The sequence below is a fragment of the Ranitomeya variabilis genome, chromosome 1 (genome assembly GCF_051348905.1).
Source record: "Ranitomeya variabilis isolate aRanVar5 chromosome 1, aRanVar5.hap1, whole genome shotgun sequence".
NCBI classification, from domain to species: Eukaryota; Metazoa; Chordata; class Amphibia; order Anura; family Dendrobatidae; genus Ranitomeya; species Ranitomeya variabilis.
Window position 1 is genome coordinate 818,594,492 of NC_135232.1, and position 26,455 is coordinate 818,620,946.

The 26,455-nt window shown below is 42.3% G+C and overlaps 1 protein-coding gene across 9 annotated transcripts in view; it reads right to left on the reverse strand.

Annotated features, from left to right (window-relative positions):
* Positions 1–23,862: 23,862 nt before the first annotated feature.
* SEC31A (SEC31 homolog A, COPII component) overlaps positions 23,863–26,455 on the reverse strand; it is a 95,796-nt gene continuing 93,203 nt past the window's right edge. For all 9 annotated transcript variants that reach the window (XM_077274762.1, XM_077274770.1, XM_077274737.1 and 6 more), the window contains one exon: positions 23,863–24,406. In XM_077274762.1, coding sequence (XP_077130877.1) covers positions 24,227–24,406 — 180 coding nt within the window. In that variant the 3' untranslated portion in view covers positions 23,863–24,226. The remainder of the gene's footprint in view (positions 24,407–26,455) is intronic.

Sequence of the window (26,455 nt, forward strand, 5' to 3'; positions counted from 1 at the left end):
CCGTCGGTTTTGATCCCTTGGTGGTCTTTTTCTAAAAAATTTCTGTTCCGAAAGGGACGCTTAGCAAACGTTGGGGCCAGGTTGGGGAACCCTTTCTTTTTATCACCTGCTTTCTGCAGGATATCGTCCAGAGTTTCTCCAAAAAGAAACTTGCCCTCACATGGGATTGAACAAAGTTTTTGCTTAGTTTGTAAATCACCTGGCCAGCTTTTTAGCCATAGGGTTCTACGCGCTGCATTCGAAAGAGCTGCAGATTTAGACGCTAGTTTAATTGAATCAGCAGAAGAGTCCGCCAAAAATGCCTCGGCTCCTCTAATTATAGGGATAGACTCTAGTACCTTATTTCTGGGGAACCCCATCCCTTAGCTGTTTTTCTAGGTTGTCAACCCAGATCATTAGGGATCGTGATGTGCAAGCAGCTGCTATGGCTGGTCTTAAACATCCCCCTGCCGACTCCCAGGCCCTTTTAAGAAAAGTATCTGCTCTCTTATCAAGAGGATCTTTCAGGGTTCCCATACCCTCAAATGGTAACGCAAATTTTTTTGAGGCCTTAGCTACCGCGACGTCAAGTTTGGGGGCTTTATCACATGAAATAGAAGCCTCCTCTTCAAAGGGATATTTCCTTTTAATAGAGGGAACCGATGCATTCTTTCTCTCTGGTTTTTCCCACTCCTTTTTAATTAACGCTTGAACGTTTTCATTAAGGGGAAAAACTTTACGCTTTTTTTGGCATAGTCCTCCAAACATGATGTCCTGTACTGTATTGTCAGGACGAGGGTCCAATACCCCCATCGTTGATCTTACTGCCTTTACAAGGCCGTCAACATCTAGGGGGAAGCAATGCCGACCTCCACTCTCATTATCTGAAGAGGAGAAGGAGGAGTCCTGTGATTCTGAGTTCCCACTGTTAGAGCTGGAAGAATCTGAATTCCCATAAGGAATAGGTTCTTTCCTACTGACTTTCTTCCCACTTTTAAGGGAGTTAAACACAGTTTCCACCTCTGACTTCATTACGGATCGTAATTCAGAGGCGAAGTTTGGGGTCTCCTCACAGAGGACACGTCCTATACAGGAGTCACATAGCTTCTTATCCCAAGATTGCAGTAAATCTTTTTCGCACAAAGGGCAGATTCTGTGTTTTGTCTTCCCCGTTTTCTTCCTTCCCTAAGATAAACGGAGAAGGGGGAACCCAAATTATAAAAAGTGAGCTTTCACGAAGATCACTCACCAATCTGATGCAGCCACAGGTACCGGTTCTAGAGGAGGGGTAGGATCCTGAAGTGTGAGATCCGTAGGCGGTAGCTGGTTCACCACACTGGAGTTCTTGCTATGCTGCGTGGAATGGCTACCAGACCGAGAACTCCGGGTGCCAGCAGAAGTTCGTTTCTTCTGTGTGTCCGGCTTCGGTTGCTGATGATGGCGCTGCTGCTGCTGTGGCGGCGGCTGGAGCTGCTGATCGCTGTCTTCCATGGTACTACCTTGGGACAGCATGCAGCAAGAGCTTCCATGTGCACCTTCTTTTTAAAGCTTGGCGCTTATTATCAGCCCCTCCCCCTGTGGCTGCATGATAGAGGAAGCGTTCATCATCTTCTTTTTTTTAAAACTCTACTGCGCATGCGCACGCAGTCAGGGACCCGGAAATGAAAAAATCCGGTTCCGGGGCAGCGCCATCTTGGTGTACTCACTCACTGCGCTGCCCCTGAACTGGAAGTCCTTCTCACCACTTCCGGCGTGGCGCCATCTTGGATCACCGGTGTCCTGCACGCCGCAGAATGCTGAGAGCCCCTAACTCCTATCCGGAGTGGCGGCTGCGCTTCCCCCCGCTCACGCTTTCAGACCCATCGGTCGTAGCCATGGCGGCCTCGGATACCGGACCAGCCGTGGCAGGGGCCTCCCCGCTGCCGGAACTCGGACTGGCCGGCTCCGGATTTCTCGTTCTCAGGTTCCAGTCTTCTAGCAGGTACCGTCTTAGAAGGTTCCCCGTCAGGGACAGGAAACCAAACTGATGCAGGGGAGAGGTACCGCCCTTTTATCCTGTAGGTTTCCTGTCCCTGAAGGGCGGATCCCCTCTCTCTGGAAGTGCTGTCATGGGTGACTGAGAAATATCCCATTCTCTGATGATCCCACGGAGCTCCATCAAATTAATTATCATAAAATGGAAAGAACATGGTACCAAAACAAACCTCATATACCAACCTTTAGTATATCAGCATTACACATCTATACAATAAAAGCAGTGAGGAACTCATTTCTTTACCATTAAGATATATTAAGAAATAGGATCACATGTAAATAGTAAAGTGCATATGCACCTGACCTGAGAATATCCAATGCAAGGTATCTGACAATAAAGTGCCTATCGTCAGTGTTGTGGTGAACATATGCCATCAAGCAGCAGAAAAGTGTATAGCAGAATATGGGTCCTGCTAGGTTTCAGAGCATATCCCGTTCTCAAGCACACTGTAGAAGGTCACTATCCAAAGAAGGTTTGCAATACTTAATAGGGCTTCAATGGACATGCTTTGCACAAGCCACTACATTTAGCAGGTCCCAGGGGAACTCTTAACCCCTATACTGGGCTCCCTTGTTTCCATTGACAAAAAGGCTGCTGGTAAGTGGAGCAGACTAGCAGAAAGAAGAAACATCAAGTTGGGTTCTATCCAGGAGGTAAAAGTCAGAGGACAAGGATGTGTTGAGATCATGAGAAGATGCTGAGGTCAGTGACAGAAATCAAACAAGCTGAGCAGGAACAGAGTAATAGGAATGGAAACGAGGGTAAGTATAACTCAAAACTGGCAGCTAGAAATAGCTGCTAGGGGTTTAAATAGGGAGTGGCCTCACACAAGGCTTACAGCAGGGAACCAATTGTAATAGTCAGCAGCCTGCAGCAAGACAAGAGATATCTTGTCTGTGTCAGACCACAAATCCCAGCCAAATTAATTTAAAACAGGACTGCACACGCATCACCCAGTGCAACCAGCACAGGCATTGCAAGCGTCAAAGGAAGAGGTCATAGGAAAGAGTTCAGACATGGCTGTGTCATATGAAGAAGGAAATGTATAAGTGCAAATCGAGACTTAGAAGAACGATAGAAGCAGGTGCTACATATAAGATACCTATAACACAAGTATGGTATATACACTGCTCAAAAAAATTAAGGGAACACTAAAATCCCACATCTTAAATATCTCTGAATTAAATATTCCAGTTGAAAATCTTTATTCATTACATAGAGGAATGCCTTGAGAAGAATAAAACATAAAAATGCTCAATGTAAATCAAAATTAATTTTCCATGGAGGTATGAATTTGGAATGATACTCAAAATCAAAGTGGAAAATCAAATTACAGGCTGATCCAACTTCAGCAGAAATGCTTCAAGAAAAGGAAATTATGCTCAGTAGTGTGTGTGGCCACCAAGTGCCTGTATGACCTCCATACAACACCTAGGCATGCTCCTGATGAGGCGGCAGATGGTCTGCTGAGGGATCTCCTCCCAGACCTGGACTAAAGCATCCTCCAACTCCTGTACAGCCTGTGGTGCAACGTGACATTGGTGGATGGTGCGAGACATGATGTCCCAGGTGTGTTCAATCGGATTCAGGTCTGGGGGAACGGGCGGGCCAGTCCATAGCTTTAATGCCTTCATTTTGCAGGAACTGCTGACACACTCCAGCCACATGAGGTCTGGCATTGTCCTGCATTTGGAAGAACCCAGGGCCAACCGTACCAGCATATGTTCTCACAAGGAGTCTGAGGATCTCATCTCAGTACCTAATGGCAGTCAGGCTACCTCTGGCGAGCACATGGAGGGTTGTGTAGCCCTCCAAAGAAATGCCACCCCACACCATTACTGACCCACTGCCAAACCGGTTATGCTGAAGGATGTTGCAGGCAGCAGATTGCTCTCCACGGCGTCTCCAGACTCTGTCACGTCTGTCACATGTGCTCAGTGTGAACCTGCTTTCATCTGTGAAGAGCACAGGGTGCCAGTGGCGAATTTGCCAATCCTGGTGTTCTGTGGCAAATTCCAAGCATCCTGCATGGTGTTGGGCTGTGAGTACAACCCCCATCTGTGGATGTTGGGCACTCAGACCATCCTCATGGAGTCTGTTTCTAACTGTGCAGACACATGCACATATGTGGCCTGCTGGAAGTCATTTTTCAGGGCTCTGGCAGCGCTGCTCCTATTCCTCCTTGCACAAAGGCTGAGGTTGCAGTCCTGCTGCTGGGTTGTTGCCCTCCTATGGCCCCCTCCATGTCTCCTGGTGTACTGGCCTGTCTCTTGATAGTGCATCCAGCATCTGGACACTACGTTGACAAACACAGCAAACTTTCCTGCCACAGCTCGCATTGATGTGCCATCCTGGAAGAGCTGCACTACCTGAGCCACTTATGTGGGTTGTAGAGTCTGTCTCATGCTACCACGAGTGTGAAAGCACAACCAACATTCAAAAGTGACCAAAACATCAGCCAGAAAGCATTGGTACTGAGATGTGGTCCTTTGTTGAGTGTGTCTTGATGATTCCAATAATTTCCATCTGTTGTCTATTACATTTGCACAGCAGCATGTGAAATTGATTGTCAGTGTTGCTTCCTAAGTGGACAGTTTGATTTCACAGACGTTTGATTTACTTGGAGGTATATTCTGCTGTTTAAGTGTACCCTTTATTTTTTTGAGCAGTGTACTTAACACAAATAGAGCAAATATAGAGTATCACTTCAAAACATTAGTGAGCCCAAATACTACTCCAATAAGTGATCATATCACAGATATTTGTAGCCATATAAATGGTCGGTTCACTCCATTGTGATATAATTGTAGTGACATTTTATATTAATTCTATTTGTACTAAACAGTTCGGTAACTAAACCTTTGTAATTTTTGTTCCTATTTATTTAACACCAAGTTTCAGGATTTTAATATTTTATTAAAAATCGTAATTTTACAGTGAGCAAAAGATGAAGAGATTATTCTCTGTAAGGTTTTGTGCTCCATTTTCCAAGTCAACAGGAGACACGCTTTAATTATCAATGTATAAATTCTGACATTTTTTTCCTCAGCATGGATGCTTACAAAGCATTTTCACCTTTTCAGCCCACACAGCTTGTGCAGCTTTTTTTAGATAAGATACTGTGGTGAAATTTCAGCCTTCTAAATTTAAAGCATATCCTGCATTGTTCTGTGCAAACAAGCTGCCTAACAGGGAATAAAAGACTCTTATACAAACTGGAGCTCTATGAGGAACAGGTTTTATGGTGAAATTAAAGTGTTGAACATATTAATGTGCATGTGAAAAATTATTACGGTAAATGACATTTTGCAAAAAATCTAACTGGCAAGTCATTTTGACTATACGGTCATTTGAGTATTTAGGTATGTAATATGTAGTCTGATATGTTAAAAGAACGGAAAACTTTGGAACTTCTCTGGATCTTTACAATGGCCAATATAAAGTAAGAGAAGTATGAAATTATTGTTTTATTGTATCTCATGTGACTACACCAAACCAAAAAATACAACTGCACATGAATAAGTGTTGACCGAGCATTCATTTGTTCCACAGCCATGACTGTACCCAGTGGTGTAACTAGGGATTGGAAGGCCCTGGTGAAAAATTTAGACCAGGGCCCCAACCTACATTTTAGTCAAATGTATGGGCCTTTGTAACGTTCCAGATCTTATAAAGATATATATGTTCACTCCTTATGTACCAATCTCCACATAAGGAAACACGGTGGCTCAGTGGTTAGCACTGTTGCTTTGCATCCCTGGGGTCCTGGGTTCAAATCCCACCAAGAACAACATCTGCAAGGAGTTTGTATGTTCTCCCCGTGTTTGCGTTGGGTTTACTCAGGGTTCTCCGGTTTCCTCCCACATTCCAAAGAATGTGTGAATTTGTAAGACCCAATGGGGACAGCAATGATAATTTGTAATGAAAAGAGATGCGGCACTCACCCCTTTGCTGTGAAGTCGTGATCTTTATTGGATGAAAAAAGATGTCAATAAACAAAGTCCATGGGGACGGCAGGCATACAGAGGGGTGCAGTGAAAAGAAGGTAGACGACGGCCGCTTCGTGCAGAATGCCTGGACCTGGAACCGTTGAAGCGCATTCTGTGTGAAAAGGCCGTCGTTCACCTTCTTTTCACCGTATGCCTGCCGTCCCCATGGACTTTGTTTAGTGAAATCTTTTTTCGTCCAATAAAGATCACGCCTTCACAGCAAAGGGGTGAGTGCCGCATCTCTTTTCATTACAAATATTCTACTTATTGCAATATATGCTGAGCAGTCACCCATGATTTCGTGGAGCTGCACGCTGGTTTTCACGTGGATCCTACGTCCTGGAGTGTGCGTTTCCCTGGTGCCGTTCAGTCATTTTTCTTCAATTTGTGGATAGCAATTATAATGTATGTAAAGTGCCAAAATTAAAATAATCCTGGGAGTTTATTTCATCAAGTTAAAAACAGTTAACCAGCAAGGATCCACACACAGGAGATGTAAATATCGCATATATCATACCTTTAAAACTAATATACAAACAGTTATTTAAAAACTTTCCAAAAGGAAATCACTTTGTACATTACTTGCCCCTGATAGGTAGATAATTGGATATATTTCTCCCAATATCCAATTATCTATCAAGTGCTGACGAGTTGCATGTTTTAACATGAGGAAATAAATTCCAGGTTTTCATAAATTTTGGGCTCTGGCTCCAGTTTGTTCCTTCTCCTTTCAGGAGATGTTTACGGCCAGGTTTCTTATTATTAGCGGTTGGGATATAATGACAGGTAACAGCTCTATTGTGAATAGGGAATACGGCACTCCTATAGTTCTCTGGTGCTCGGATAGCAACCCACCTTGCATTTATCAATGTGAAAGAACACAGCACTCATAGATAAGAAAAAAATGGTGTTTGTGTTATCCAAGCCGCAATAGATGAGCTACGCATTTCCAGATAGTCTTCACAATCCTGTACTGAAATATGTAGAACAACATGACACTACTTTTTATTTATTTTTATTTCTATTTTTTCCCACTTCCCAGTAAGTACTGCACATTTCAAGTTTGCCTCATGAGTAGGCTTCTTCCTTACCATGATACCATATTCATTATATTGTGACTCATGCTTAACATTTAATATATCATTTTTTGCTCTATCTCAGATCTGGACTTGTCTGTTTCCTTGTTGTATCGCTATGGGGCTGATCCATGAAGACTGGTGTAGCGCAAGCTCATGTTATGCCAGTTTTGACAGAGAACACAGCAATGAATTCATTGAGAGGCCCCTGCCCCGGATCCTTCTCCGCACCACGCTGAAGTGATGTGAACACACCAAAAGTTGCAACATTTCTGTTCAACTCATTTCTGCTCAACTCCATGTTGCGCAAAAAAAATTTAAATTTTTTTTATGATGTTACTAAAGCTTTGATGAATCATCCTTTATAGCTGCATATTCTTATTATATAAATTATTGCTTAATTCAATGTATTATACTTGATTTTAGTTTTTCTCTGATAAAAGTCTAAATGACCAAAATGTCATAATTATTGCCATTTTCTTACTATCTATGGGTGGCAGATTCTTTCACATTGGAAACCCTTCTATACATATTTGATAACAAAGGATCCATTGATTAAATCAGTTGATTTCACGATTGGCCCTGCTCCCCTTGCCTCAACAATGACCTTTGCACAGGATCATTATGCACTTCAAAAGATAGGGTCGAGATCTGACCATTTTGACTATGTACATGTGTTGTTTCCTGAAACCACCAAAAGTCAGTCTAAAAAAAGCCCCTGTGTGAAAATTGCAAGACTTCTATATTTTATTTTAATACAGATTGTGATAGGTAGAAAAAAAATGCATTTCCCCTTCCCTACAAAAAATAAATATGTATCTCAAAACTCTAATTTAACCCCTTTTCCGACATCGGGTGTAATAGTACGCTGATGTCGGACACCCTCCCTTTGATGTAGGCTCCGGCAGTGAGCCCACATCTTTTCCAGCACATGGCAGCTGTTTTGAACAGCTGACATGTGCCGCTAACAGCTGCAGGAGGAATCACGATCCTCTCGTGGCTGTTAACCCATTAAATGCCACTGTCAATCTCTGACAGCGGAATTTAAAATGTACTTTAGGCAAACATGCCGGAAATCTGCCCATCGGTGACCGCCGTCACGTGATCGCGGGTCACCAATGGGTTGGCATGACAACCAGAGGTCTCCTACAGACCTCTAGGGTAGTCACTGCCGGATTGCTATGAGTGCTACCCGCTGGTCAGCGCTCATGGCAAGTGAGTAATTCTGCTACATACAGGCAATCTGATCAGCGCCTGTATGTAGCAGAGGCGATCAGGTTATGGCAGCTTCTAGTCTTCCATGGAGAGTATTGAATGACGCAAAAATAAAAAAAAAAATGTTTTTAAAAACATTAAAAAAATAAACGTTCAAATCACCTCCCTTTCGCCTCATTCAAAATAAAACAATTCAAAAAATCAAACATATACATATTTAGTATTGCCACGTTCAGAATCGCCTGATCTATCAATAAAAAAAGGATTAACCTGATCGCTAAATGGCATAGCGAGAAAAAAGTCAAAATGCCAGAATTACGTTTTTTTGGTTGCTTCGACATTGCATTAAAATGCAATAACGGGAGATCAAAGTATCGTATCTGCACCAAAATAGAATCCTTAAAAATGTCAGCTCAGTGCTCAAAAAATAAGCCCTCACCCAGCCCGAGACGCTACGGGTATTGGAAAGTGGCGTAATTTTTTTTTTTTTTTGTTTAACAAAGTTTGAAATTTTTTTCACCACTTAGATAAAAAAAAAAACTACACATGTTTGGTGTCTATGAGCTCATAATGACCTGGAGAACCATAATGGCAGGTCAGTTTTAGCATTTAGTGAACATAGTAAAAAAAGCAAAACAAAAAACAACTGCGGGATTGCACTTTTTTTTCAATTTCACGGCACTCGAAATTGTTTTCCCGTTTTCTTGTACACGACATGGGAAAACCAATGGTGTTGTTCAAAAGTACAACTCGTCCCGCAAAAAATAAGTCTTCACTTGGCCATTTTGACCAAAAAATAAAAAAGGTTATGGCTCTGGAAAGAATGGGAGTGAAAAACGAAAATGCAAAACCAAAAATACCTCTGGTCGTTAAGGGGTTAAAGAATAGGTCATTTTCTAATTATAGTTTTAAATAGGTATACAATTAAGGCATATCCACAACATATGCAATAAATGGACAAAAGACTTGGGTCCAACCAATGGGATATATATCGCAAGAATGGGCTCCGGTCGATCAGTGGAGAGGTTGCCGAAATTCTCATAAAAAGAATGAAAATTCTGAAGCGGCGTGCATTTAGAGCTCATTCCCAAGATACATGCATGCCTCATTAATGGGACTCACTTCTGCAATACATTTATGGCTATGCCATTTATGTTGGTTAAATTGTTGTGTCCGCCTTATACATAGCTCTACTGCAAACTAGCAGCAGTGTAAATATATAATATAGATAGATATCTATCTATGTAATATAGACCAAGAAGCAAACACAATAAGCAAACCACAAAGAGATATCACTTACGGTACCTCACGCTCTGGCAATAGCTGAGCTGTTTACAGCATGATGGGGTTATGTTGTGTGTCATGGGAAATAAAGGTGCGCTGTTAGTCAGCTGACTGGTCTGCATGGAAAATCCAAAAATATTCTACTTATACTGAACGCTTTTAATAGCTTGATTTGTATGCAAATATCAGACCTTACAAAAATGTTATCTTTCTAATTAAAGCCAAAAATCATTGAGGGACTATTAGTAGAGTTCAATCATAAACCTGGTTATTGTGATGTGGTAAAGAAATAAAACAATGAATGTCTTTGATGCTAGAATGTAACAATTCCCTTTCATCTGCCGTAACATCTTATAGAGGTCTAAGAAGATTTGTTCATTTAATGAAAGAAAGAAGAGGCAGCATTTTGTGTTCGCATAGCTGGTGCTCTATGTCTCGGAATAGATCTACATCATTGTACAATTTTTCTGGTATGGCCAATATTATTGACTGTGTAACATCTTGCATTGATTTGACGGTTGTCCACTATGATAGCAAAGCGATGATATCCCTGGTAACGCTATAATGGGGGAACGTTGCCAGGTACATGGCCTTAGGGGTACCCTTCTAAGGCTACTTTCACACTAGCGTCGGGCTCGGCCCGTCGCAGTGCGTCGGGCCGAGGTCACCGACGCTAGCGTTGTCTCCGCCGCACAACGGGGGCAGCAGATGCATTTTTCCAGCGCATCCGCTGCCCCATTGTGAGGTGCGGGGAAGTGCGGGGAGGTGGGGGCGGAGTTCCGGCCGCGCATGCGCGGTCGGAAAAAGCGGACCGTCGGGAGCAAAAAACGTTACATGTAACGTTTTTTGCTCCCGGCGGACCGCCACAACACGGCGCAACCGTCTCACGACGGTTGCGACGTGTGGCAATCCGTCGCTAATGTTAGTCAATGGAGAAAAAACGCATCCTGCAAGCACTTTTGCAGGATGCGTTTTTCTGCAAAACGACGCATTGTGACGGATTGCAGTTAACGCTAGTGTGAAAGTAGCCTTAGACACTAGTGAATGTTATGGTATCATGGGGTGGGGATGTAATAGACCTGTCACTTTGCTTATCAACAAGAATCCAAGTCTAATTACCACTAATCAAACATGACTGACTACTTCCCTCAAGAATTTAATGGGGAGTGACATCACTAAATCAGTGGCATTGGCCCATCTGACATCAACCTCATGAAGACATCACAGAAAATAGAGCATGCAGTTTGTTTCCACCACAGGTCATCCTTCACCTAGTGTTCTAGGGCCTACAAGAGAGACATCGGACAATGTATCATCCAATGTCACAGGCAACTGACCGCAGCACTATAGTGAATAAGGTGTTTTTGGTCACGGTTAAAGTAGACTAGAGGTCTAGCCTACAAACATCAGCTGCATAAATCCTGCCCTGGCCACATTTTCTAACAGATAGAAATTCTAGAAAAGGGGTCTCAAACTAAAATGGGGTTCAGGACTACTTAGAAAAATCCTGTTAGGGAGTAGGCGGCATTGTAAAATTTAGGCTGAGGCAACACAGCAACTTTGACTGCAATGGAGAGTGAAGTCCCCCATGTGGCGCCCATGAATACGGATATGTAATACTGTATAAAATTTGCCACTGTGAAACCCACCGTTCAAATTATTAACTGATTAGTCAGCACTTTGCCCCCATTTTACCCACGTTTTTTGTTGGTCATTAAAAATATAAATTAAAGGCGGTTGTCCAGGTTTATCATGAAGTCTGTTGTCACTGTATGTAACTGCAGACTTGTGAATCCTCCCATCATTGCTCGCTGTGAGGATTCTCCAATGCCGGCAGTGAGACTGAGTGGTAAAGTCATAGCAGGTATGCGATATGCATACTTCCAGCCATATTGCTAATAGACAAGCACAGCCTCACTAAATACAAGTGAATTGAGCAAGGCCGCACACATCTAATAGGAATGTGGCTGGGAGTATACATATCCCATATTTCAGGTCACGTAACCAGCACTGGAGAATCCCCCACACTATTCGCTGCTCACGATGTGAGGATTCACAAGTCTGCAGTAACATACACTGACTGCAGATATTCGTGATAAACTTGGGCAATCCTTTTAATTAGCCACTTTGCATCTTTCTCCCAGCTCATTCAAGTCCCTTTCCTCTGTTCTCATTCACAATTCACTGCAAATTCTTTATGTTCTCTCTCCCACTCACACCCCCAACTCCTTACAATTACTTGTCCTTTCTCTCCCTCAATTCATAACAATTCCACGTATTCTCTTCCACCTCCTACACTCACAATTTATCATAATTACATGTCCTCTATCCCACCCCTAATTCATTCCAATGTCATGTCCCCCTCAAATTTATTACTATTCCATGTCCTCTCTCCCATGTCTTCCAATTCATAACAATTCCATGTCCTCGCTCCCACCCAAATTATTACAATTCCATGTCCTCTCTCCCACCCCATATTCATTACAAATAAATGTCATCTCTCTCATCCCCAATCTTGCTCTCCCCCACTGTGTTAAGAAAAAAAAGAACCACTTACCTCTCAGGATATTCGCCCCGGCTCAGTACCTGCTAAATGATGCATCCTGCACAATGATAGATAGATGGCTTCTTGCAGCAACTTACTATTGGCAGCAGCAGAGCTTCCTGAATGGAGTTGCGCGCTGCCAATGGTGGCATAAAAACACTATAATAACGGCTAGCAGTGGCCAAGGGCGAAAGGCCACATTTCCCTCATTAAAATCCATACTTGACAGCAGGCCATCAGAAATTGCAAGCTGTATGTTTGAGACCCCCTGGTAATTTAACAAATGAGAATTGCTATTCATTATATAGGAAAATATTATACATGCGCAACCAATTTTGCTATTTTAAGAAACAAAGATATCAACAGACATTAAATTGACAACAGCTCTAATTTTTGTGGGTTTGATCCTCAAACCACATAAAAGGTCTGTATTTTTCTTAATTAGTATTTCTTTGTAATTTTACAAGCGCTCCCAGATTGGCGACAGAGGCTTAGCATGTCAGATGTAGGGCTCATAGTCCCTGATGCAAAAAGTTCAGCAAGTGCTCCCCTTTACCCTGAAAACTTTTAGCTGCATAACTGGATCTTTTAAGTGACCCATTTATGCAGCACTAGCTGCTTAGCAAGCATTATGAGTTGAAAAAAGGAGTGTGAGCACTCCTGGCAGGGGCTTAATTCTGTTTTTTAATGCCTCTGCGATCACAACTGGGCCCGTGGGTGTGAAGGACCTGCCGACGTCAAAGCTCAAACTTCAACTGGATGTACGAACTTAGACGCACATTCAGCTGTAGTGTATTGTTGCAAAGAGAAAAAGGTTTTGCCTTCTTCTGATTTGCTATTCTTTTGCATGTTTGTCACACTTAAATGTTTCAGATCACCAAATATTATAAATATATTAATATTTAAATATTAGACACAGATAGCACAAAATGTAGTTTTTATATGAAGATCTTTATTATTAACCCCTTAAGCCCCGGGGGTGGTTTGCACGTTAATGACCGGGCCAATTTTTACAATTCTGACCACTGTCCCTTTATGAGGTTACAACTCTGGAACGCTTCAACGGATCTTGGTGATTCTTTTCTCGTGACATATTGTACTTCATGTTAGTGGTAAAATTTATTCGATATAACTTGTGTTTATTTGTGAAAAAAACGGAAATTTGGCAAAAATTTTGAAAATTTCACAATTTTCCAACTTTGAATTTTTATGCCCTTAAATCACAGAGATACGTCACTCAAAATACTTAATAAGTAACATTTCCCACATGTCTACTTTACATCAGCACAATTTTGGAAACAAAATTTTTTTTGTTAGGGAGTTATAAGGGTTAAAAGTTGACCAGCAATTTCTCATTTTTACAACACCATTTTTATTTAGGGACCACATCTCATTTGAAGTCATTTTGAGGGGTCTATATGATAGAAAATACCCAAGTGTGACACCATTCTAAAAACTGCACCGCTCAAGGTGCTCAAAACCACATTCAAGAAGTTTATTAACCCTTCAGGTGTTTCACAGGAATTTTTGGAATGTTTAAATAAAAATGAACATTTAACTTTTTTTCACACAAAATTTACTTCAGCTCCAATTTGTTTTATTTTACCAAGGGTAACAGGAGAAAATGGACCCCAAAAGATGTTGTACAATTTGTCCTGAGTACGCCGATACCCCATATGTGGGGGTAAACCACTGTTTGGGCGCATGACAGAGCTCGGAAGCGAAGGAGCGCCATTTGACTTTTCGATGCGAAATTGACTGGAATTGAGATGGGACGCCATGTTGAGTTTGGAGAGCTCCTGATGTGCCTAAACATTGAAACCCCCCACAAGTTACACCATTTTGGAAAGTAGACCCCTTAAGGAACTTATCTAGATGTGTGGTGAGCACTTTGACCCACCAAGTGCTTCACAGAAGTTTATAATGCAGAGCCGTAAAAATAAAAAATCATATTTTTTCACAAAAATGATCTTTTCGCCCCCAATTTTTTATTTTCCCAAGGGTAAGAGAAGAAATTGGACCCCAAAAATTGTTGTGCAATTTGTCCTGAGTGCGCTGATACCCCATATGTGGGTGTAAACCATTGTTTGGGTGTATGGCAGAGCTCGGAAGGGAAGGAGCGCCATTTGACTTTTCAATGCAAAATTGACTGGAATTGAGATGGGACACCATGTCGCGTTTGGAGAGCCCCTGATGTGCCTAAACATTAAAACCCCCCACAAGTGACACCATTTTGGAAAGTAGACCCCTTAAGGAACTTATCTTGATGTGTTGTGAGAGCTTTGAACCCCCAAGTGTTTCACTACAGTTTATAACGCAGAGCCGTGAAAATAAAAATTCTTTTTTTTTTTCAGAAAAATGATTTTTTAGCCCCCAGTTTTGTTTTTTCACAAGGGTAACAGGATAAATTGGACCCCAAAAGTTGTTGTGCAATTTGTCCTGAGTACGTTGATACCCCATATGTGGGGGGGGGAACCACTGTTTGGGCGCATGGCAGAGCTCGGAAGGGAAGGAGCGCCATTTGGAATGCAGACTTAGATGGATTGGTCTGCAGGCGTCATGTTGCATTTGCAGAGCCCCTGATGTACCCAAACAGTATAAACCCCCCATAAGTGACCCCATATTGGAAACTAGACCTCCCAAGGAACTTATCTAGATGTGTTGTGAGAACTTTGAACCCCCAAGTGTTTCACTACAGTTTTCAACGCAGTGCCGTGAAAATAAAAAATCCTTTTCCTTTTTTTTCCACAAAAATGATTTTTAGCCCCCCAAATTTTTATTTTCCCAGAGATAACAAGAGAGCTTGGACCCCAAAAGTTGTTGTCCAATTTGTCCCGAGTACGCTGATGCCCCATATGTTGGGGTAAACCCCTGTTTGGGCGCACGGGAGAGCTCGGAAGGGAAGGAGCACTGTTTTACTTTTTCAACGCAGAATTGTCTGGAATTGAGATCGGACGCCATGTCGCGTTTGGAGAGCCCCTGATGTGCCTAAACAGTGGAAACTCCCCAATTCTACCTGAAACTAATCCAAACACACCCCTACCCCTAATCCCAACTGTAACCCTAACCACACCCCTAACCCTGACACATCCCTAATTCTAATCCCAACCCTAATCCCAACTGTAAATGTAATCCAAACCCTAACCCTAACTTTAGCCCCAACCCTAACTTTATCCCCAACCCTAACTTTATCCCCAACCCTATCCCTAACTTTATCCCCAACCCTAACTTTAGCCCCAACCCTATCCCTAACTTTAGCCCCAACCCTAACCCTAACTTTATCCCCAACCCTAACTTTAGCCCCAACCCTATCCCTAACTTTAGCCCTAACCCTAACTTTAGCTCCAACCCTAGCCCCAACCCTAACCCTAGCCCTAACCCTAGCCCTAACCGGAAAATGGAAATAAATACATTTTTTTAATTTTATTATTTTTCCCTAACTAAGGGGGTGATGAAGGGGGGTTTGATTTACTTTTTTAGCGTTTTTTATATCGGATTTTTATGATTGGCAGCTGTCACACACTAAAAGACGCTTTTTATAGCAAAAAAGTTTTTGCGTCTCCACATTTTGAGACCTATAATTTTTCCGTATTTTGGTTCACAGAGTCATGTGAGGTCTTGTTTTTTGCGGGACGAGTTGACGTTTTTATTGATAACATTTTCGGACATGTGACAGTTTTTGATCACTTTTAATTCCGATTTTTGTGAGGCAGAATGACCAAAAAACAGCTATTCATGAATTTCTTTTGGGGGAGGCGTTTATACCGTTCCACGTTTGGTAAAATTGATAAAGCAGTTTGATTCGTCGGGTCAGTACGATTACAGCGATATCTCATTTATATCATTTTTTTATGTTTTGGCGCTTTTATACGATAAAAGCCATTTTATAGAAAAAATAATTATTTTGGCATCGCTTTATTCTGAGGACTATAACTTTTTAATTTTTTTGGTTATGATGCTATATGGCGGCTCGATTTTTGCGGGACAAGATGACGTTTTCAGCAGTACCATGGTTATTTATATCCGTCTTTTTGATCGCGTGTCATTTCACTTTTTGTTCGGTGGTATAATAATAAAGCGTTGTTTTTTGGCTCGTTTTTTTTTTTTTTCTTACGGTGTTCACTGAAGGGGTTAACTAGTGGGACAGTTTTATAGGTTGGGTCGTTACGGACGCGGCGATACTAAATATGTGTACTTTTATTGTTTTTTTTGTTTTTTTTAGATAAAGAAATGTATTTATGGGAATAATATATTTTTTTTCTTCTTCTTTATTTAGGATTTTTTTTTTTTTTTTTTTTTTTTACACACGTGGACATTTTTTTTTTCACTTTTTTACTTTGTCCCAGGGGGGGACATCACAGATCGCAGATCTGATAGTGTGCACAGCACTCTATCAGATCCGCGATCATACTTTCATCGGAGCAGGCTGCAGCTTTCATCTGCAGCCTGCTCCGACCCGGAAGTGCTCCCTGCAGGACCCGGATACAGCCCCTCGGCCATTTTGGATCCGGGGCCTGCAGGGAGGAGACGCTCGGTACAAGGTGAGTACATTCCCTTGTACCGATCGTCTCAGGGAAGCCCGCAGGGAGCCCCCTCCCTGCACGATGCTTCCCTATACCGCCGGTACACTGCGATCATGTTTGATCGCGGTGTGCCGGGGGTTAATGTGCCGGGGGCGGTCCGTGACCGCTCCTGGCACATAGTGCCGGATGTCAGCTGCGATAGGCAGCTGACACCCGGCCGCGATCGGCCGCGCTCCCCCCCGTGAGCGCGGCCGATCGCATATGACGTACTATCCCGTCACTGGGAATTAAGTCCCAGGTCACCTTGACGGGATAGTACGTCATATGGGATTAAGGGGTTAAGGAAAGAAGAAATCCAAACCTACAGAGCCCGGCGTGAAAAAGTAATTGCCCCTAAACCTATTAACTGGTTGGGCCACCCTAAGTAGCAACAACTGCAATCAAGCAATCAAGTAGCTACCAGGCAACCCCCACATGTACTTATGCTGGCTAACGGATGTAAATCATTCAGCTGCGGCAAGAAAAACTAAATCTACGAGCACTAAAAAATACTCGGAGGACCCCTGAGCATGCTCGAGAAATCTCGAGTAACGAGCGTATTCGCTCATCACTAGTACATATATACCAGGATGGTGGACATATACAGTGGCATGTAAAAGTTTGGGCACTATTGATCAAAACTACTGTTATTGTAAACAGTTAAGCAAGTTGAAGATGAAATGATCTCTAAAAGACAAAGTTAAAGATGATACATTTCCTTTGTATTGTAGGAAAAAAATCCTGCATGGTTAATATTTAGTAGTACCCCATTTTGAAAGTATCACACTTTGTAAACGCTTTTTGTAGCCTGACAAGGATCTTTCAATTCTTGTTTGAGGGATTTTTATCCATTCCTCCTTGAAAAATTCTTCCAGTTCTGTGATATTTCTGGGTGGTCTTGCATGTACTACTGTTTTGAGGTCTAGCCAAAGATTTTCAATAACGTTCAGATCAGGGGACTGTGAGGACCATTGTAAAACCTTCAACTTGCTCCTTTTGAGGTAGTCTATTGTGGATTTTGACATGTTTAAGATCATTAACATTTTGTAGGTAGCTATCCTGTTTTCAGCTTCAGCTTTTTTACAGATGAGTTGTTTGCATCAAGAATTTGTTGAAATTTAATTGCATCCATTCTTCCCTCTACCTGGGAAATGTTCTCCTTGCCATTGGCTGCAACACAACCCCAAAGCATGATTGATCCACCCCCTTCATTAATGGTTGACGAGATGTTCTTTTCCTGAAATTCTGTGCCCTTTTTTCTCCACACATACCTTTGATCATTGTGGCCAAAGAGTTCTACTTTAACCTCATTGGTCCTCAGGATTTGTTTCCAAAATGTATCGGGCTTGTTTAGATGTTATTTTGCATACTTCTGATTTTTTTGGTGAGGATGCAGGAGAGGTTTTCTTCTGATGACTCTTCCATGAAGACCACAGCTGCTGTTTTTTGGCACAAGGTTAGAGGAGGCTGGATTTTAATAAAGCAGGGAAATTTGCATCACCCGGCCTTTCCTAATGATGATAGTGAACAAGCCATAACCCTAACAGGCTAATTAAGATCTGAAACCTTGGTTAAAGATATCTGAGCACAAAGGGGTGCTCAAACTTTAGCATCATCCCATTTTTCAAATGAAAATTTTTTTTGTGTGCCTAAAATACAAAGAAAATGTGTCAGCCTTAAGCCTTTTAGAGATAATTTCATCTTCAACTTAATGAACTGTTCACAATAACAGTAATTTTGACCAGGGGTGCCCAAATTTTAACACATGCAACTGTATATACGGTATATATATATATATATATATACACACACACACAAACACACACACATATATATATATATATATATATATACATATTTTTGTATGATTTGAGTAAAACATTGACTATTCTTAGGATAACTCCTGTAAACATATGCCCCCTTAAATTAAACTTAGTTCTTTTTATACTTATTTTTAGTGTAACTTTAAATGCTTTGTTTTCTTGATTTAAAATATTTTTTTTTAACCTGGGCTTTTTTTTTTTTTACAACTTCTAGGTTTATTATTTATATATGACATTGGACTCGCCTTCATTCCTTTTCATATCTAAACAGGGTCAAGGTAACTCCTTCACAAATTGCAATGTGCTTAAGTTATATGACAGGTCCACACCCTCCATGCACACGATTAACTGCACTTGATACTTGACTATTGCACTTAAACACACAGGCTGTTGACCGGATCATGCAGCTTGGTATGAAAATCCCTATTATAATTGCCAGACCGGAAATAACAAGCACTTTTCACCTATTGTGTCCCCCCCATTTCCTTGTAGATTGTAAGCTTGCGAGCAGGGACCTCACTCCTAATGTCACTGTTTAAATTGTCTTAACTCGTACCGAATTTATTGTTTGTACATGTCCCCGCTTAATTGTAAAGTGCTGCGGAATATGTTGGCGCTATATAAATAAAAATTATTATTATTATTATTACAGGACTGTATTTTATAGCTTTATACAACTGTGCAGCACTAGAAAGACTTTTTCCCCAGCAACCGGCTTTGCCACAGAACCATCTAAGCCAAAAGTCTCTTTATTGCCATCTCAAGTGAAAACACTTTAATCCGAAATATAGTCCAACTCTTTCCATTGATTTTTTGAAAGGTCCCAGAGATGAGATTTGTTATCCTGGCCGGCACACTGCTTGCTCACAGCTCTACCTGCATGCAACTCATACAGGGAGAATGGTCAGCTCCTGCCCGGCTCCTATTTACATCACATGCTTCGGTAGGAATTACAACACAATACACCCACAATACTCATGTATACAGACCCGTTATTATCACAGTTTGCTTGCAGAAGAAAAGATTAGCTATAATCATAGAACTTCATTGATCATGGTGTAATAATAAACATTTGATAATTGTGGTCCTGTTGGATCCCTGCACAGCAGTACACTTCAGCTGAATATGCTTCCCTGGACGCACATTCAACCTGAAGTAGGATCTGGTGTCAGTGGACATCTCCCTCCCACACGGGCCCAGTCGCAGTCACACCTTCTGAACCCGCCATTATGCCCCTAGTGACACAGCCAGGTACCTGAGGTGTGAGACAGTGGCACGCTCAGGGAGTAGGCCAGAGTCAGCATTCTGGAAGCACCATACACACCAGACAAATAAATCAGAAAGGCAAGGAAGGAATGAGGTCAGAAGGAGAGCCGAGGTCAGAAACGCAGATGAGGTCAGGAAGGGAGACGAGGTCAGGAAGGGAGACGAGGTCAGGAAGGGAGACGAGGTCAGGAAGGGAGACGAGGTCAGGAAGGGAGCCGAGGTCAGGAAGGGAGACGAGGTCAGGAAGGGAGACGAGGTCAGGAAGGGAGCCGAGGTCAGGAACGGAGCCCAGACCAGGAAGGGAGACGAGGTCAGGAAGGGAGACGAGGTCAGGAAGGGAGACGAGGTCAGGAAGGGAGACGAGGTCAGGAAGGGAGACGAGGTCAGGAAGGGAGCCGAGGTCAGGAACGGCGACGAGGTCAGGAAGGGAGACGAGGTCAGGAAGGGAGACGAGGTCAGGAAGGGAGACGAGGTCAGGAAGGGAGACGAGGTCAGGAAGGGAGCCGAGGTCAGGAACGGAGCCCAGACCAGGAAGGGAGACGAGGTCAGGAGCGGAGACGAGGTCAGGAACGGAGACGAGGTCAGGAACGGAGACGAGGTCAGGAAGGGAGACAAGGTCAGGAAGGGAGACGAGGTCAGGAAGGGAGACGAGGTCAGGAAGGGAGACGAGGTCAGGAAGGGAGACGAGGTCAGGAAGGGAGACGAGGTCAAGAAGGGAGACGAGGTCAGGAAGGGAGACGAGGTCAGGAAGGGAGACGAGGTCAGGAAGGGAGCAGAGGTCAGGAACGGAGACGAGGTCAGGAAGGGAGACGAGGTCAGGAAGGGAGACGAGGTCAGGAAGGGAGCAGAGGTCAGGAACGGAGACGAGGTCAGGAAGGGAGACGAGGTCAGGAACGGAGACGAGGTCAGAGAATTTCAATACAGCAGAAGAGCAAATGATCTGGAGCCCCAGAAGGAATGCACCTCGATCACTAAGCACAAAATAAAAGCTTGGGTAAAGCAACACCAACAGTGCCAGCCATGCTACTTTTCAGTTTAATGTTGAGTTTAATGTTGTTTCGCACAGTATAGGTGCTAAGACCCTGATTTTAGTGACAAATTACTTAGTTTATTGGATGAAGCAGTTATGAGAGTCACAGTTTTCTCTGCTACAGATATAGCAGAGCTCAGTTGTTGAGCTGTGTATAACTTCGGCCACAATACAGCTTTCTGTGTACAACGTGTAGTGACAGATCTGCTAATCAGTGCTGAGAGTATGGTTGGACTGCCCTGCAGGTGTCAAGTTGTCATGTAATGATAATTTCCTGCTGATAAAACGTTGATTGTAGTGAAACAGTAAAACACAGCCCAGTAAGTGACACATCGCTGCAATCAGGGTCTCTTCCACATTATGCTGCTCTCAGATTCCATAGCAAAAACCTGGTGACGGATTCCCTTTAAATGTGGGTCATGCAGAAGAAAAACACACAATGAAGATATGTTTGTTCGTGTAATAACCACAACAAAACTCTATTGTTGCTGCGCCATTTGGCCTTACACCTTGGCCTCATTCAGACATCAGTGATTTTAATTGTGCATGAAAAAAATGAACCAATTTTCATCAGGGTTCTGGATCAGTCTTTTATCAGTGTTTGGTGCCAAATTTACCATCAGTGTTTGCTCAATTTATATTGAACACACAAAAAAAACCGATGCAGGTTTCTGACGACTCTCTAGCAACAGTCAGGGAAATAAGGAGTTTACAGACCTATAGATATGAAAGTGTGATTTTCCATTCATGACTCTAATAAAAAATGCACGTCTGTTTCTTTTGAGGTCATTCAGTGCGCAAAGAAAAAAAATGGGACATGTGAACGACCTCCAAGACTATATAGTAGGTACATGCTTTATTTATAAAGAGCACAAATGAACACGGATGTGAAAACCGGACGTCTGAATGAGGCTATGACAGAATAGGCCAGATGAGCGGCATCCAGAGTATGAGCTGAGCATTGCACGGCCACAGCAGAGCCTGAAAACAAAGCGGACAGATGAGCACCGGAAGCTGGGGATGTATTTAACAAGTCTGAACACAAAGCACGGGCTGCTAATCTCACAGTCCATATTGGAACAGCATTCCTATCTGCATTTTTATGGGGGCATTAAGCAACATTTTTACTATTGCTTTGATGACTGCTGTCTTATGAATGGATAGCGTTATGGCAGGTGACAACTCTTTTGTGAGTGAATATTTGTGTGATGTAATATTTGTGCCGACGTGATGAGCTCATTTGCAGCTTTTATTTTATACAAGGGTCCAATAATAAACAGCAAAAAAGTAATGAAAAAAAAAATAGACTTTCTCTGCCTAGTGTAGACTCATTTGAAATGTAAAAGATTTCTGCCACCTGGTGGTCATGTGAGATAAAGCAGATTGCTTTTGATTTATGGGAAACAGTTTTCGCTAAGTTACATCTGACACTTTTTTTTTAATTAACTTTTGGCTTCTGAATCCAGAAGCCAAAAGTAAAAATATACACTTATAGCTTTACATGGAGCATTCAATCTGTGGACAATCTCACCTGATGCGCTAACAATAGTCAGCCATCATACGTACATGACATCTACCCCAATACCATCCCTCTAGAACACTGAAACTGCATTACTGCCATAGGAAATAGGAAAATGCCTATCCTGACCCATAAATTGTAGGCCTCTTGCCCAGGAGAGATGTCATATCAGGACAGGGACCCAACAATGAACAACATCTTGACGTTGGCTGTTGGGCTCACATACAGTGCCTTTGCAAAAGTATTCGGCTCCCTGGAACTTTTCAACCTTTTCCCACAAACCTAGTAAGAAAGCCTAACAAAAAACAAGTGTGGGACTGCACTTCTTTTGCAATTTCACCACACTTAGAATTATTTTCCCATTTTCCAGTACACGACATGGTAAAACCAATGGTTTCGTTCAAAAGTACAACTCGTCCTGAGAAAAACAAGCCCTCACATGGCCATATTGACGGAAAAATAAAAAAGTTATGGCTCTGGGAAGAGGGGAAGTCAAAAACAAAAACGCAAAACTAGATATTAGGTTAGTGATTGACATGACTGCTAAATCCACAAAAAAAATACACATCGTGAGCTTGTAAAGACAAATGCAGACACTGCTATTTTTTTGAACAGCCCAATGTTCATTTTTTGTTATTTTTAGTAAAGTAGTTAAAAATTATACACATCTCTCTTCATGTTTTGAATTAGGAGACTGTGTGCAATGTTCCCAATGCATGGAAATAAAAACTAGTATAAAAAATGTGTGATTAACTCATGTTTCTGAACACACTGCTAGTATTTAGAAAACTATTGTCGTTCCCATGCGCCTCCCCAGCTGCCCATTTTACAGCTCAGTAATGTGGATGCTTCACTTGACCGTGGCTTGATGAACAATTAGTCAATGCAAACTTAGCGCTCACGCATCTCCTAAAACACCGCTACAGTTTTTCCAATTTAAAATAAATGTTACGAGAAATTCGAGGGACTCACTGGGTAAGGTGAATCATCCAAGACCAAAGTCCAGGAGGACACATGGGCCACGAGCGTCAGTGCAGAAGGTTGGTGAGTAAAGGGGCTGAAAACTGTAGGTAGACAGATGGAATGCTGGAATCCGCAGGCAAGCAGGTGGCGTGCAAGAAACCGCAGGCAGGTAAAGATTACACTCCGGAGCAACGGAAAAGTCAGCAACCAAGAAAACCGCAGCCAGGAAGACACCCTGAAAACCGCAGTTAAGGACATAAAGAAGAGGTCTAGGAGACCCAAGGACAGGTAGCCGACAGAACTCCAGAGTCACTAGAACCCACAGACAAGTAGGAAGAGGCCCGCAGCCCGGTTACAGTGCACTCGCAAACTGCAAGTCTAGTCAAAGACTCAATTTCAAGCCCAGGGTGTGTGTCTTAGAAGCCCCTAAACAGGCTCCAGCATTTCATCACATAGAAGAATGCCAGGCCACCGGCAAAGCCAGACGTGGAGCACGATAAAGTTCAATGGACCGGGGCAGATGGAGCAGAGCTCAGACCTGGTAAAGGTGTGTAACATTGAAAAGAAATCACCATGTTTTTAATTTGGATCACATATTTTATTTTAGACGACACAACTTGGCAACCAAATGTTTAAAAAATGTGAGCCATTAAAATAAAAATAACAACAAAAAAATATATAACCTTGGATAAAGACTTCATAGCATAACTCTGGCAACTGGCAACTCGAAGACATGCGCTGAAAATAATCCATGATATACATTAATACTTAACGAAAAAAGAACCTCCTGAAGGTAAAAAAAGGAGATGAAAAAAAATGTAGGTGTCACAAAGTATTTGCGTTCTGGAAGTTTTAAAAACATGCTAATCCTTGGTCCCTCATCTATACAAGGTGCAGAAGCTCTTCAAGAAATGGTGAAGGAAGTCTCTGAGTGAACAGTTCACACCCCAAGTTTATTGGCCTGGGTAAGCACTACTTTGAGCACCGGCATGAAGGCGGATGTTTCGCTGAAGTTACTGGTGCTCACTATGTGGGTATGGATGTTCAGGCCTTCCGTATAGTTTCGAGACTCGATACTTCTTGCAATGTTGTGCAAACCTGTAATTATTGCAGGAGAAAGCTGGAGAAGACAAGGAAAATAAATGGTTATGATCGAATTGATGATCGATTATTCCCCACATCTATTGTTCTCTATTCCCAAATGTCTGCCTTCTGTGGTATGTCTGCTGCTTCCCTGCTGTGTAATTAGCCAAGCTTTCTATTCAGTCCTGTCTGTTACTTTATTCTATACCTCTAATTGTCATACTTGTCTTCTTGGGACTCCATCCTTCTGTTCTCACCTGGCATCTTTCATGTGCAATTACAATTATATAAATATTGAGCAAGAGGTCTCTGCAGCATCTTAAAGTGCAGCTTTTTAAGTGCACATCAGAAATAGGCCAGAAAAGTCCCAGAAGTGACCAGAAGGTAAGAGCCACAGCTGCTGACTGTCTCCACTTACTTTGTTTTAACATTTATAGGTTCACTAATCCATACCCTCCTTTGCTATCCCCAAACTCCCTCACTCTCCAACCAAATATTTATCTGACCTTCCCACCTGACCATATCTGCTGACCTGCTCCTCAATCTCACATCTCTCCTACAGAAACACAAAACAAACTGGCCACTCTCCTTCTTCCATTTGCTTGCTCTCTCCTTGCTTCCCATAACAGCTGGTGACATATATCCTAATCCTGGACCTCCACAGCTGATAACCCCCATTATTTCACCCTCCTATAACTGCTCACCTGCTAAAAATTACCACAATTTCTCAAATCTAAAACTCATTCCCCTGACCCCCACTCTCCGGAGCACTTTGGAATGCCAGATACATCTGCAATAAACTCCACGTCATTCATGACCTCTTCACCTCTCACAACCTATCCTTCATTGGCCTCACCGAAACATGGCTGACACCCTCCAACACGGCCTCGTGACCTTTACTACACTTAAACTCCTAAACTTGGCAACAGGTTGTTGGAGCAGGTCTTCTCCTCTCTAACACCTGCACCTTCAACCAAATTCCATCCCTTATCATTCCATCTTCTGAAATGCATTCTGTCTGCATCTACTCTCCCTCCAACCACCAAGTGGCCATTATTTACCAACCCCTTGGCCTGGCTATCTTTATTGACGAACTCTCCACCTGGCTTCTACACTTGCTCTCTGCTGACATTTCCATCATCATCATGGGTGACTTCAACATTCCCCACGGCCACCCACCAGTCGGCAGCTTCTCAACTACTGTCACTTGCCTCATCCTTTGGCCTCACTCAGTGATCTTCTACAGCTACCCACACAGACGGACATACAGTAACTCACAAAAGTGAGACCACCCCTCACATTTTTTTTTCAAGTATTTTATTATATCTTTTCCTGGAACAACACTGAAGATATGACACTGATACAATGTAAAGTAGTTAGTTAAATAGAACAGAGCAACACTAACCATATAAACCATAGCAAAAAGAACTCCCTACAATACATGTATAATTAGACAAATGGAGTCAGAAAAACTATCTTTTAAAGTATATAAAAATTGTAACATTTATTCAATTTACATTTTTTTATCAAAAATCACCATATAGAAAATTGTAAAAAGCACAGTCATTAAAGGTCACTAGACAGATGAAGGATACAGGTAACACATCCACACTAGTAAAATATAGTCCGACTCGAGGTCTCAGATTCCATAGGGTATATTGTGTATGTAATAGTAAGCACTCAATGTCCCACTACAATGCCCAGTAGAAAATGAGTATATAGGACTGAACCTCACCCATAATGGTCGTAGTGTGGAAGTGGAAAGCCAGCCCCTATGCGCGTTACGCGTAGGCTTCTTTGGGGGGCATTGTAGTGGGACATTGAGTGCTTACAATTACATATACAATATACCCTATGGAATCTGAGACCTCGGGTCGGACTATATTTTACTAGTGTGGATTTGTGGATGTGTTACCTGTATCCTTCATCTGTGTAGTGACCTTTAATGACTGTGCTTTTTACAATTTTCTATACGGTGATTTTTGATAAAAAATTTTAATTGAATAAATGTTACAATTTTGACATACTTTAAAAGATAGTTTTTCTGACTCCATTTGTCTAATTATACATGTAAAGTAGTTAGTGT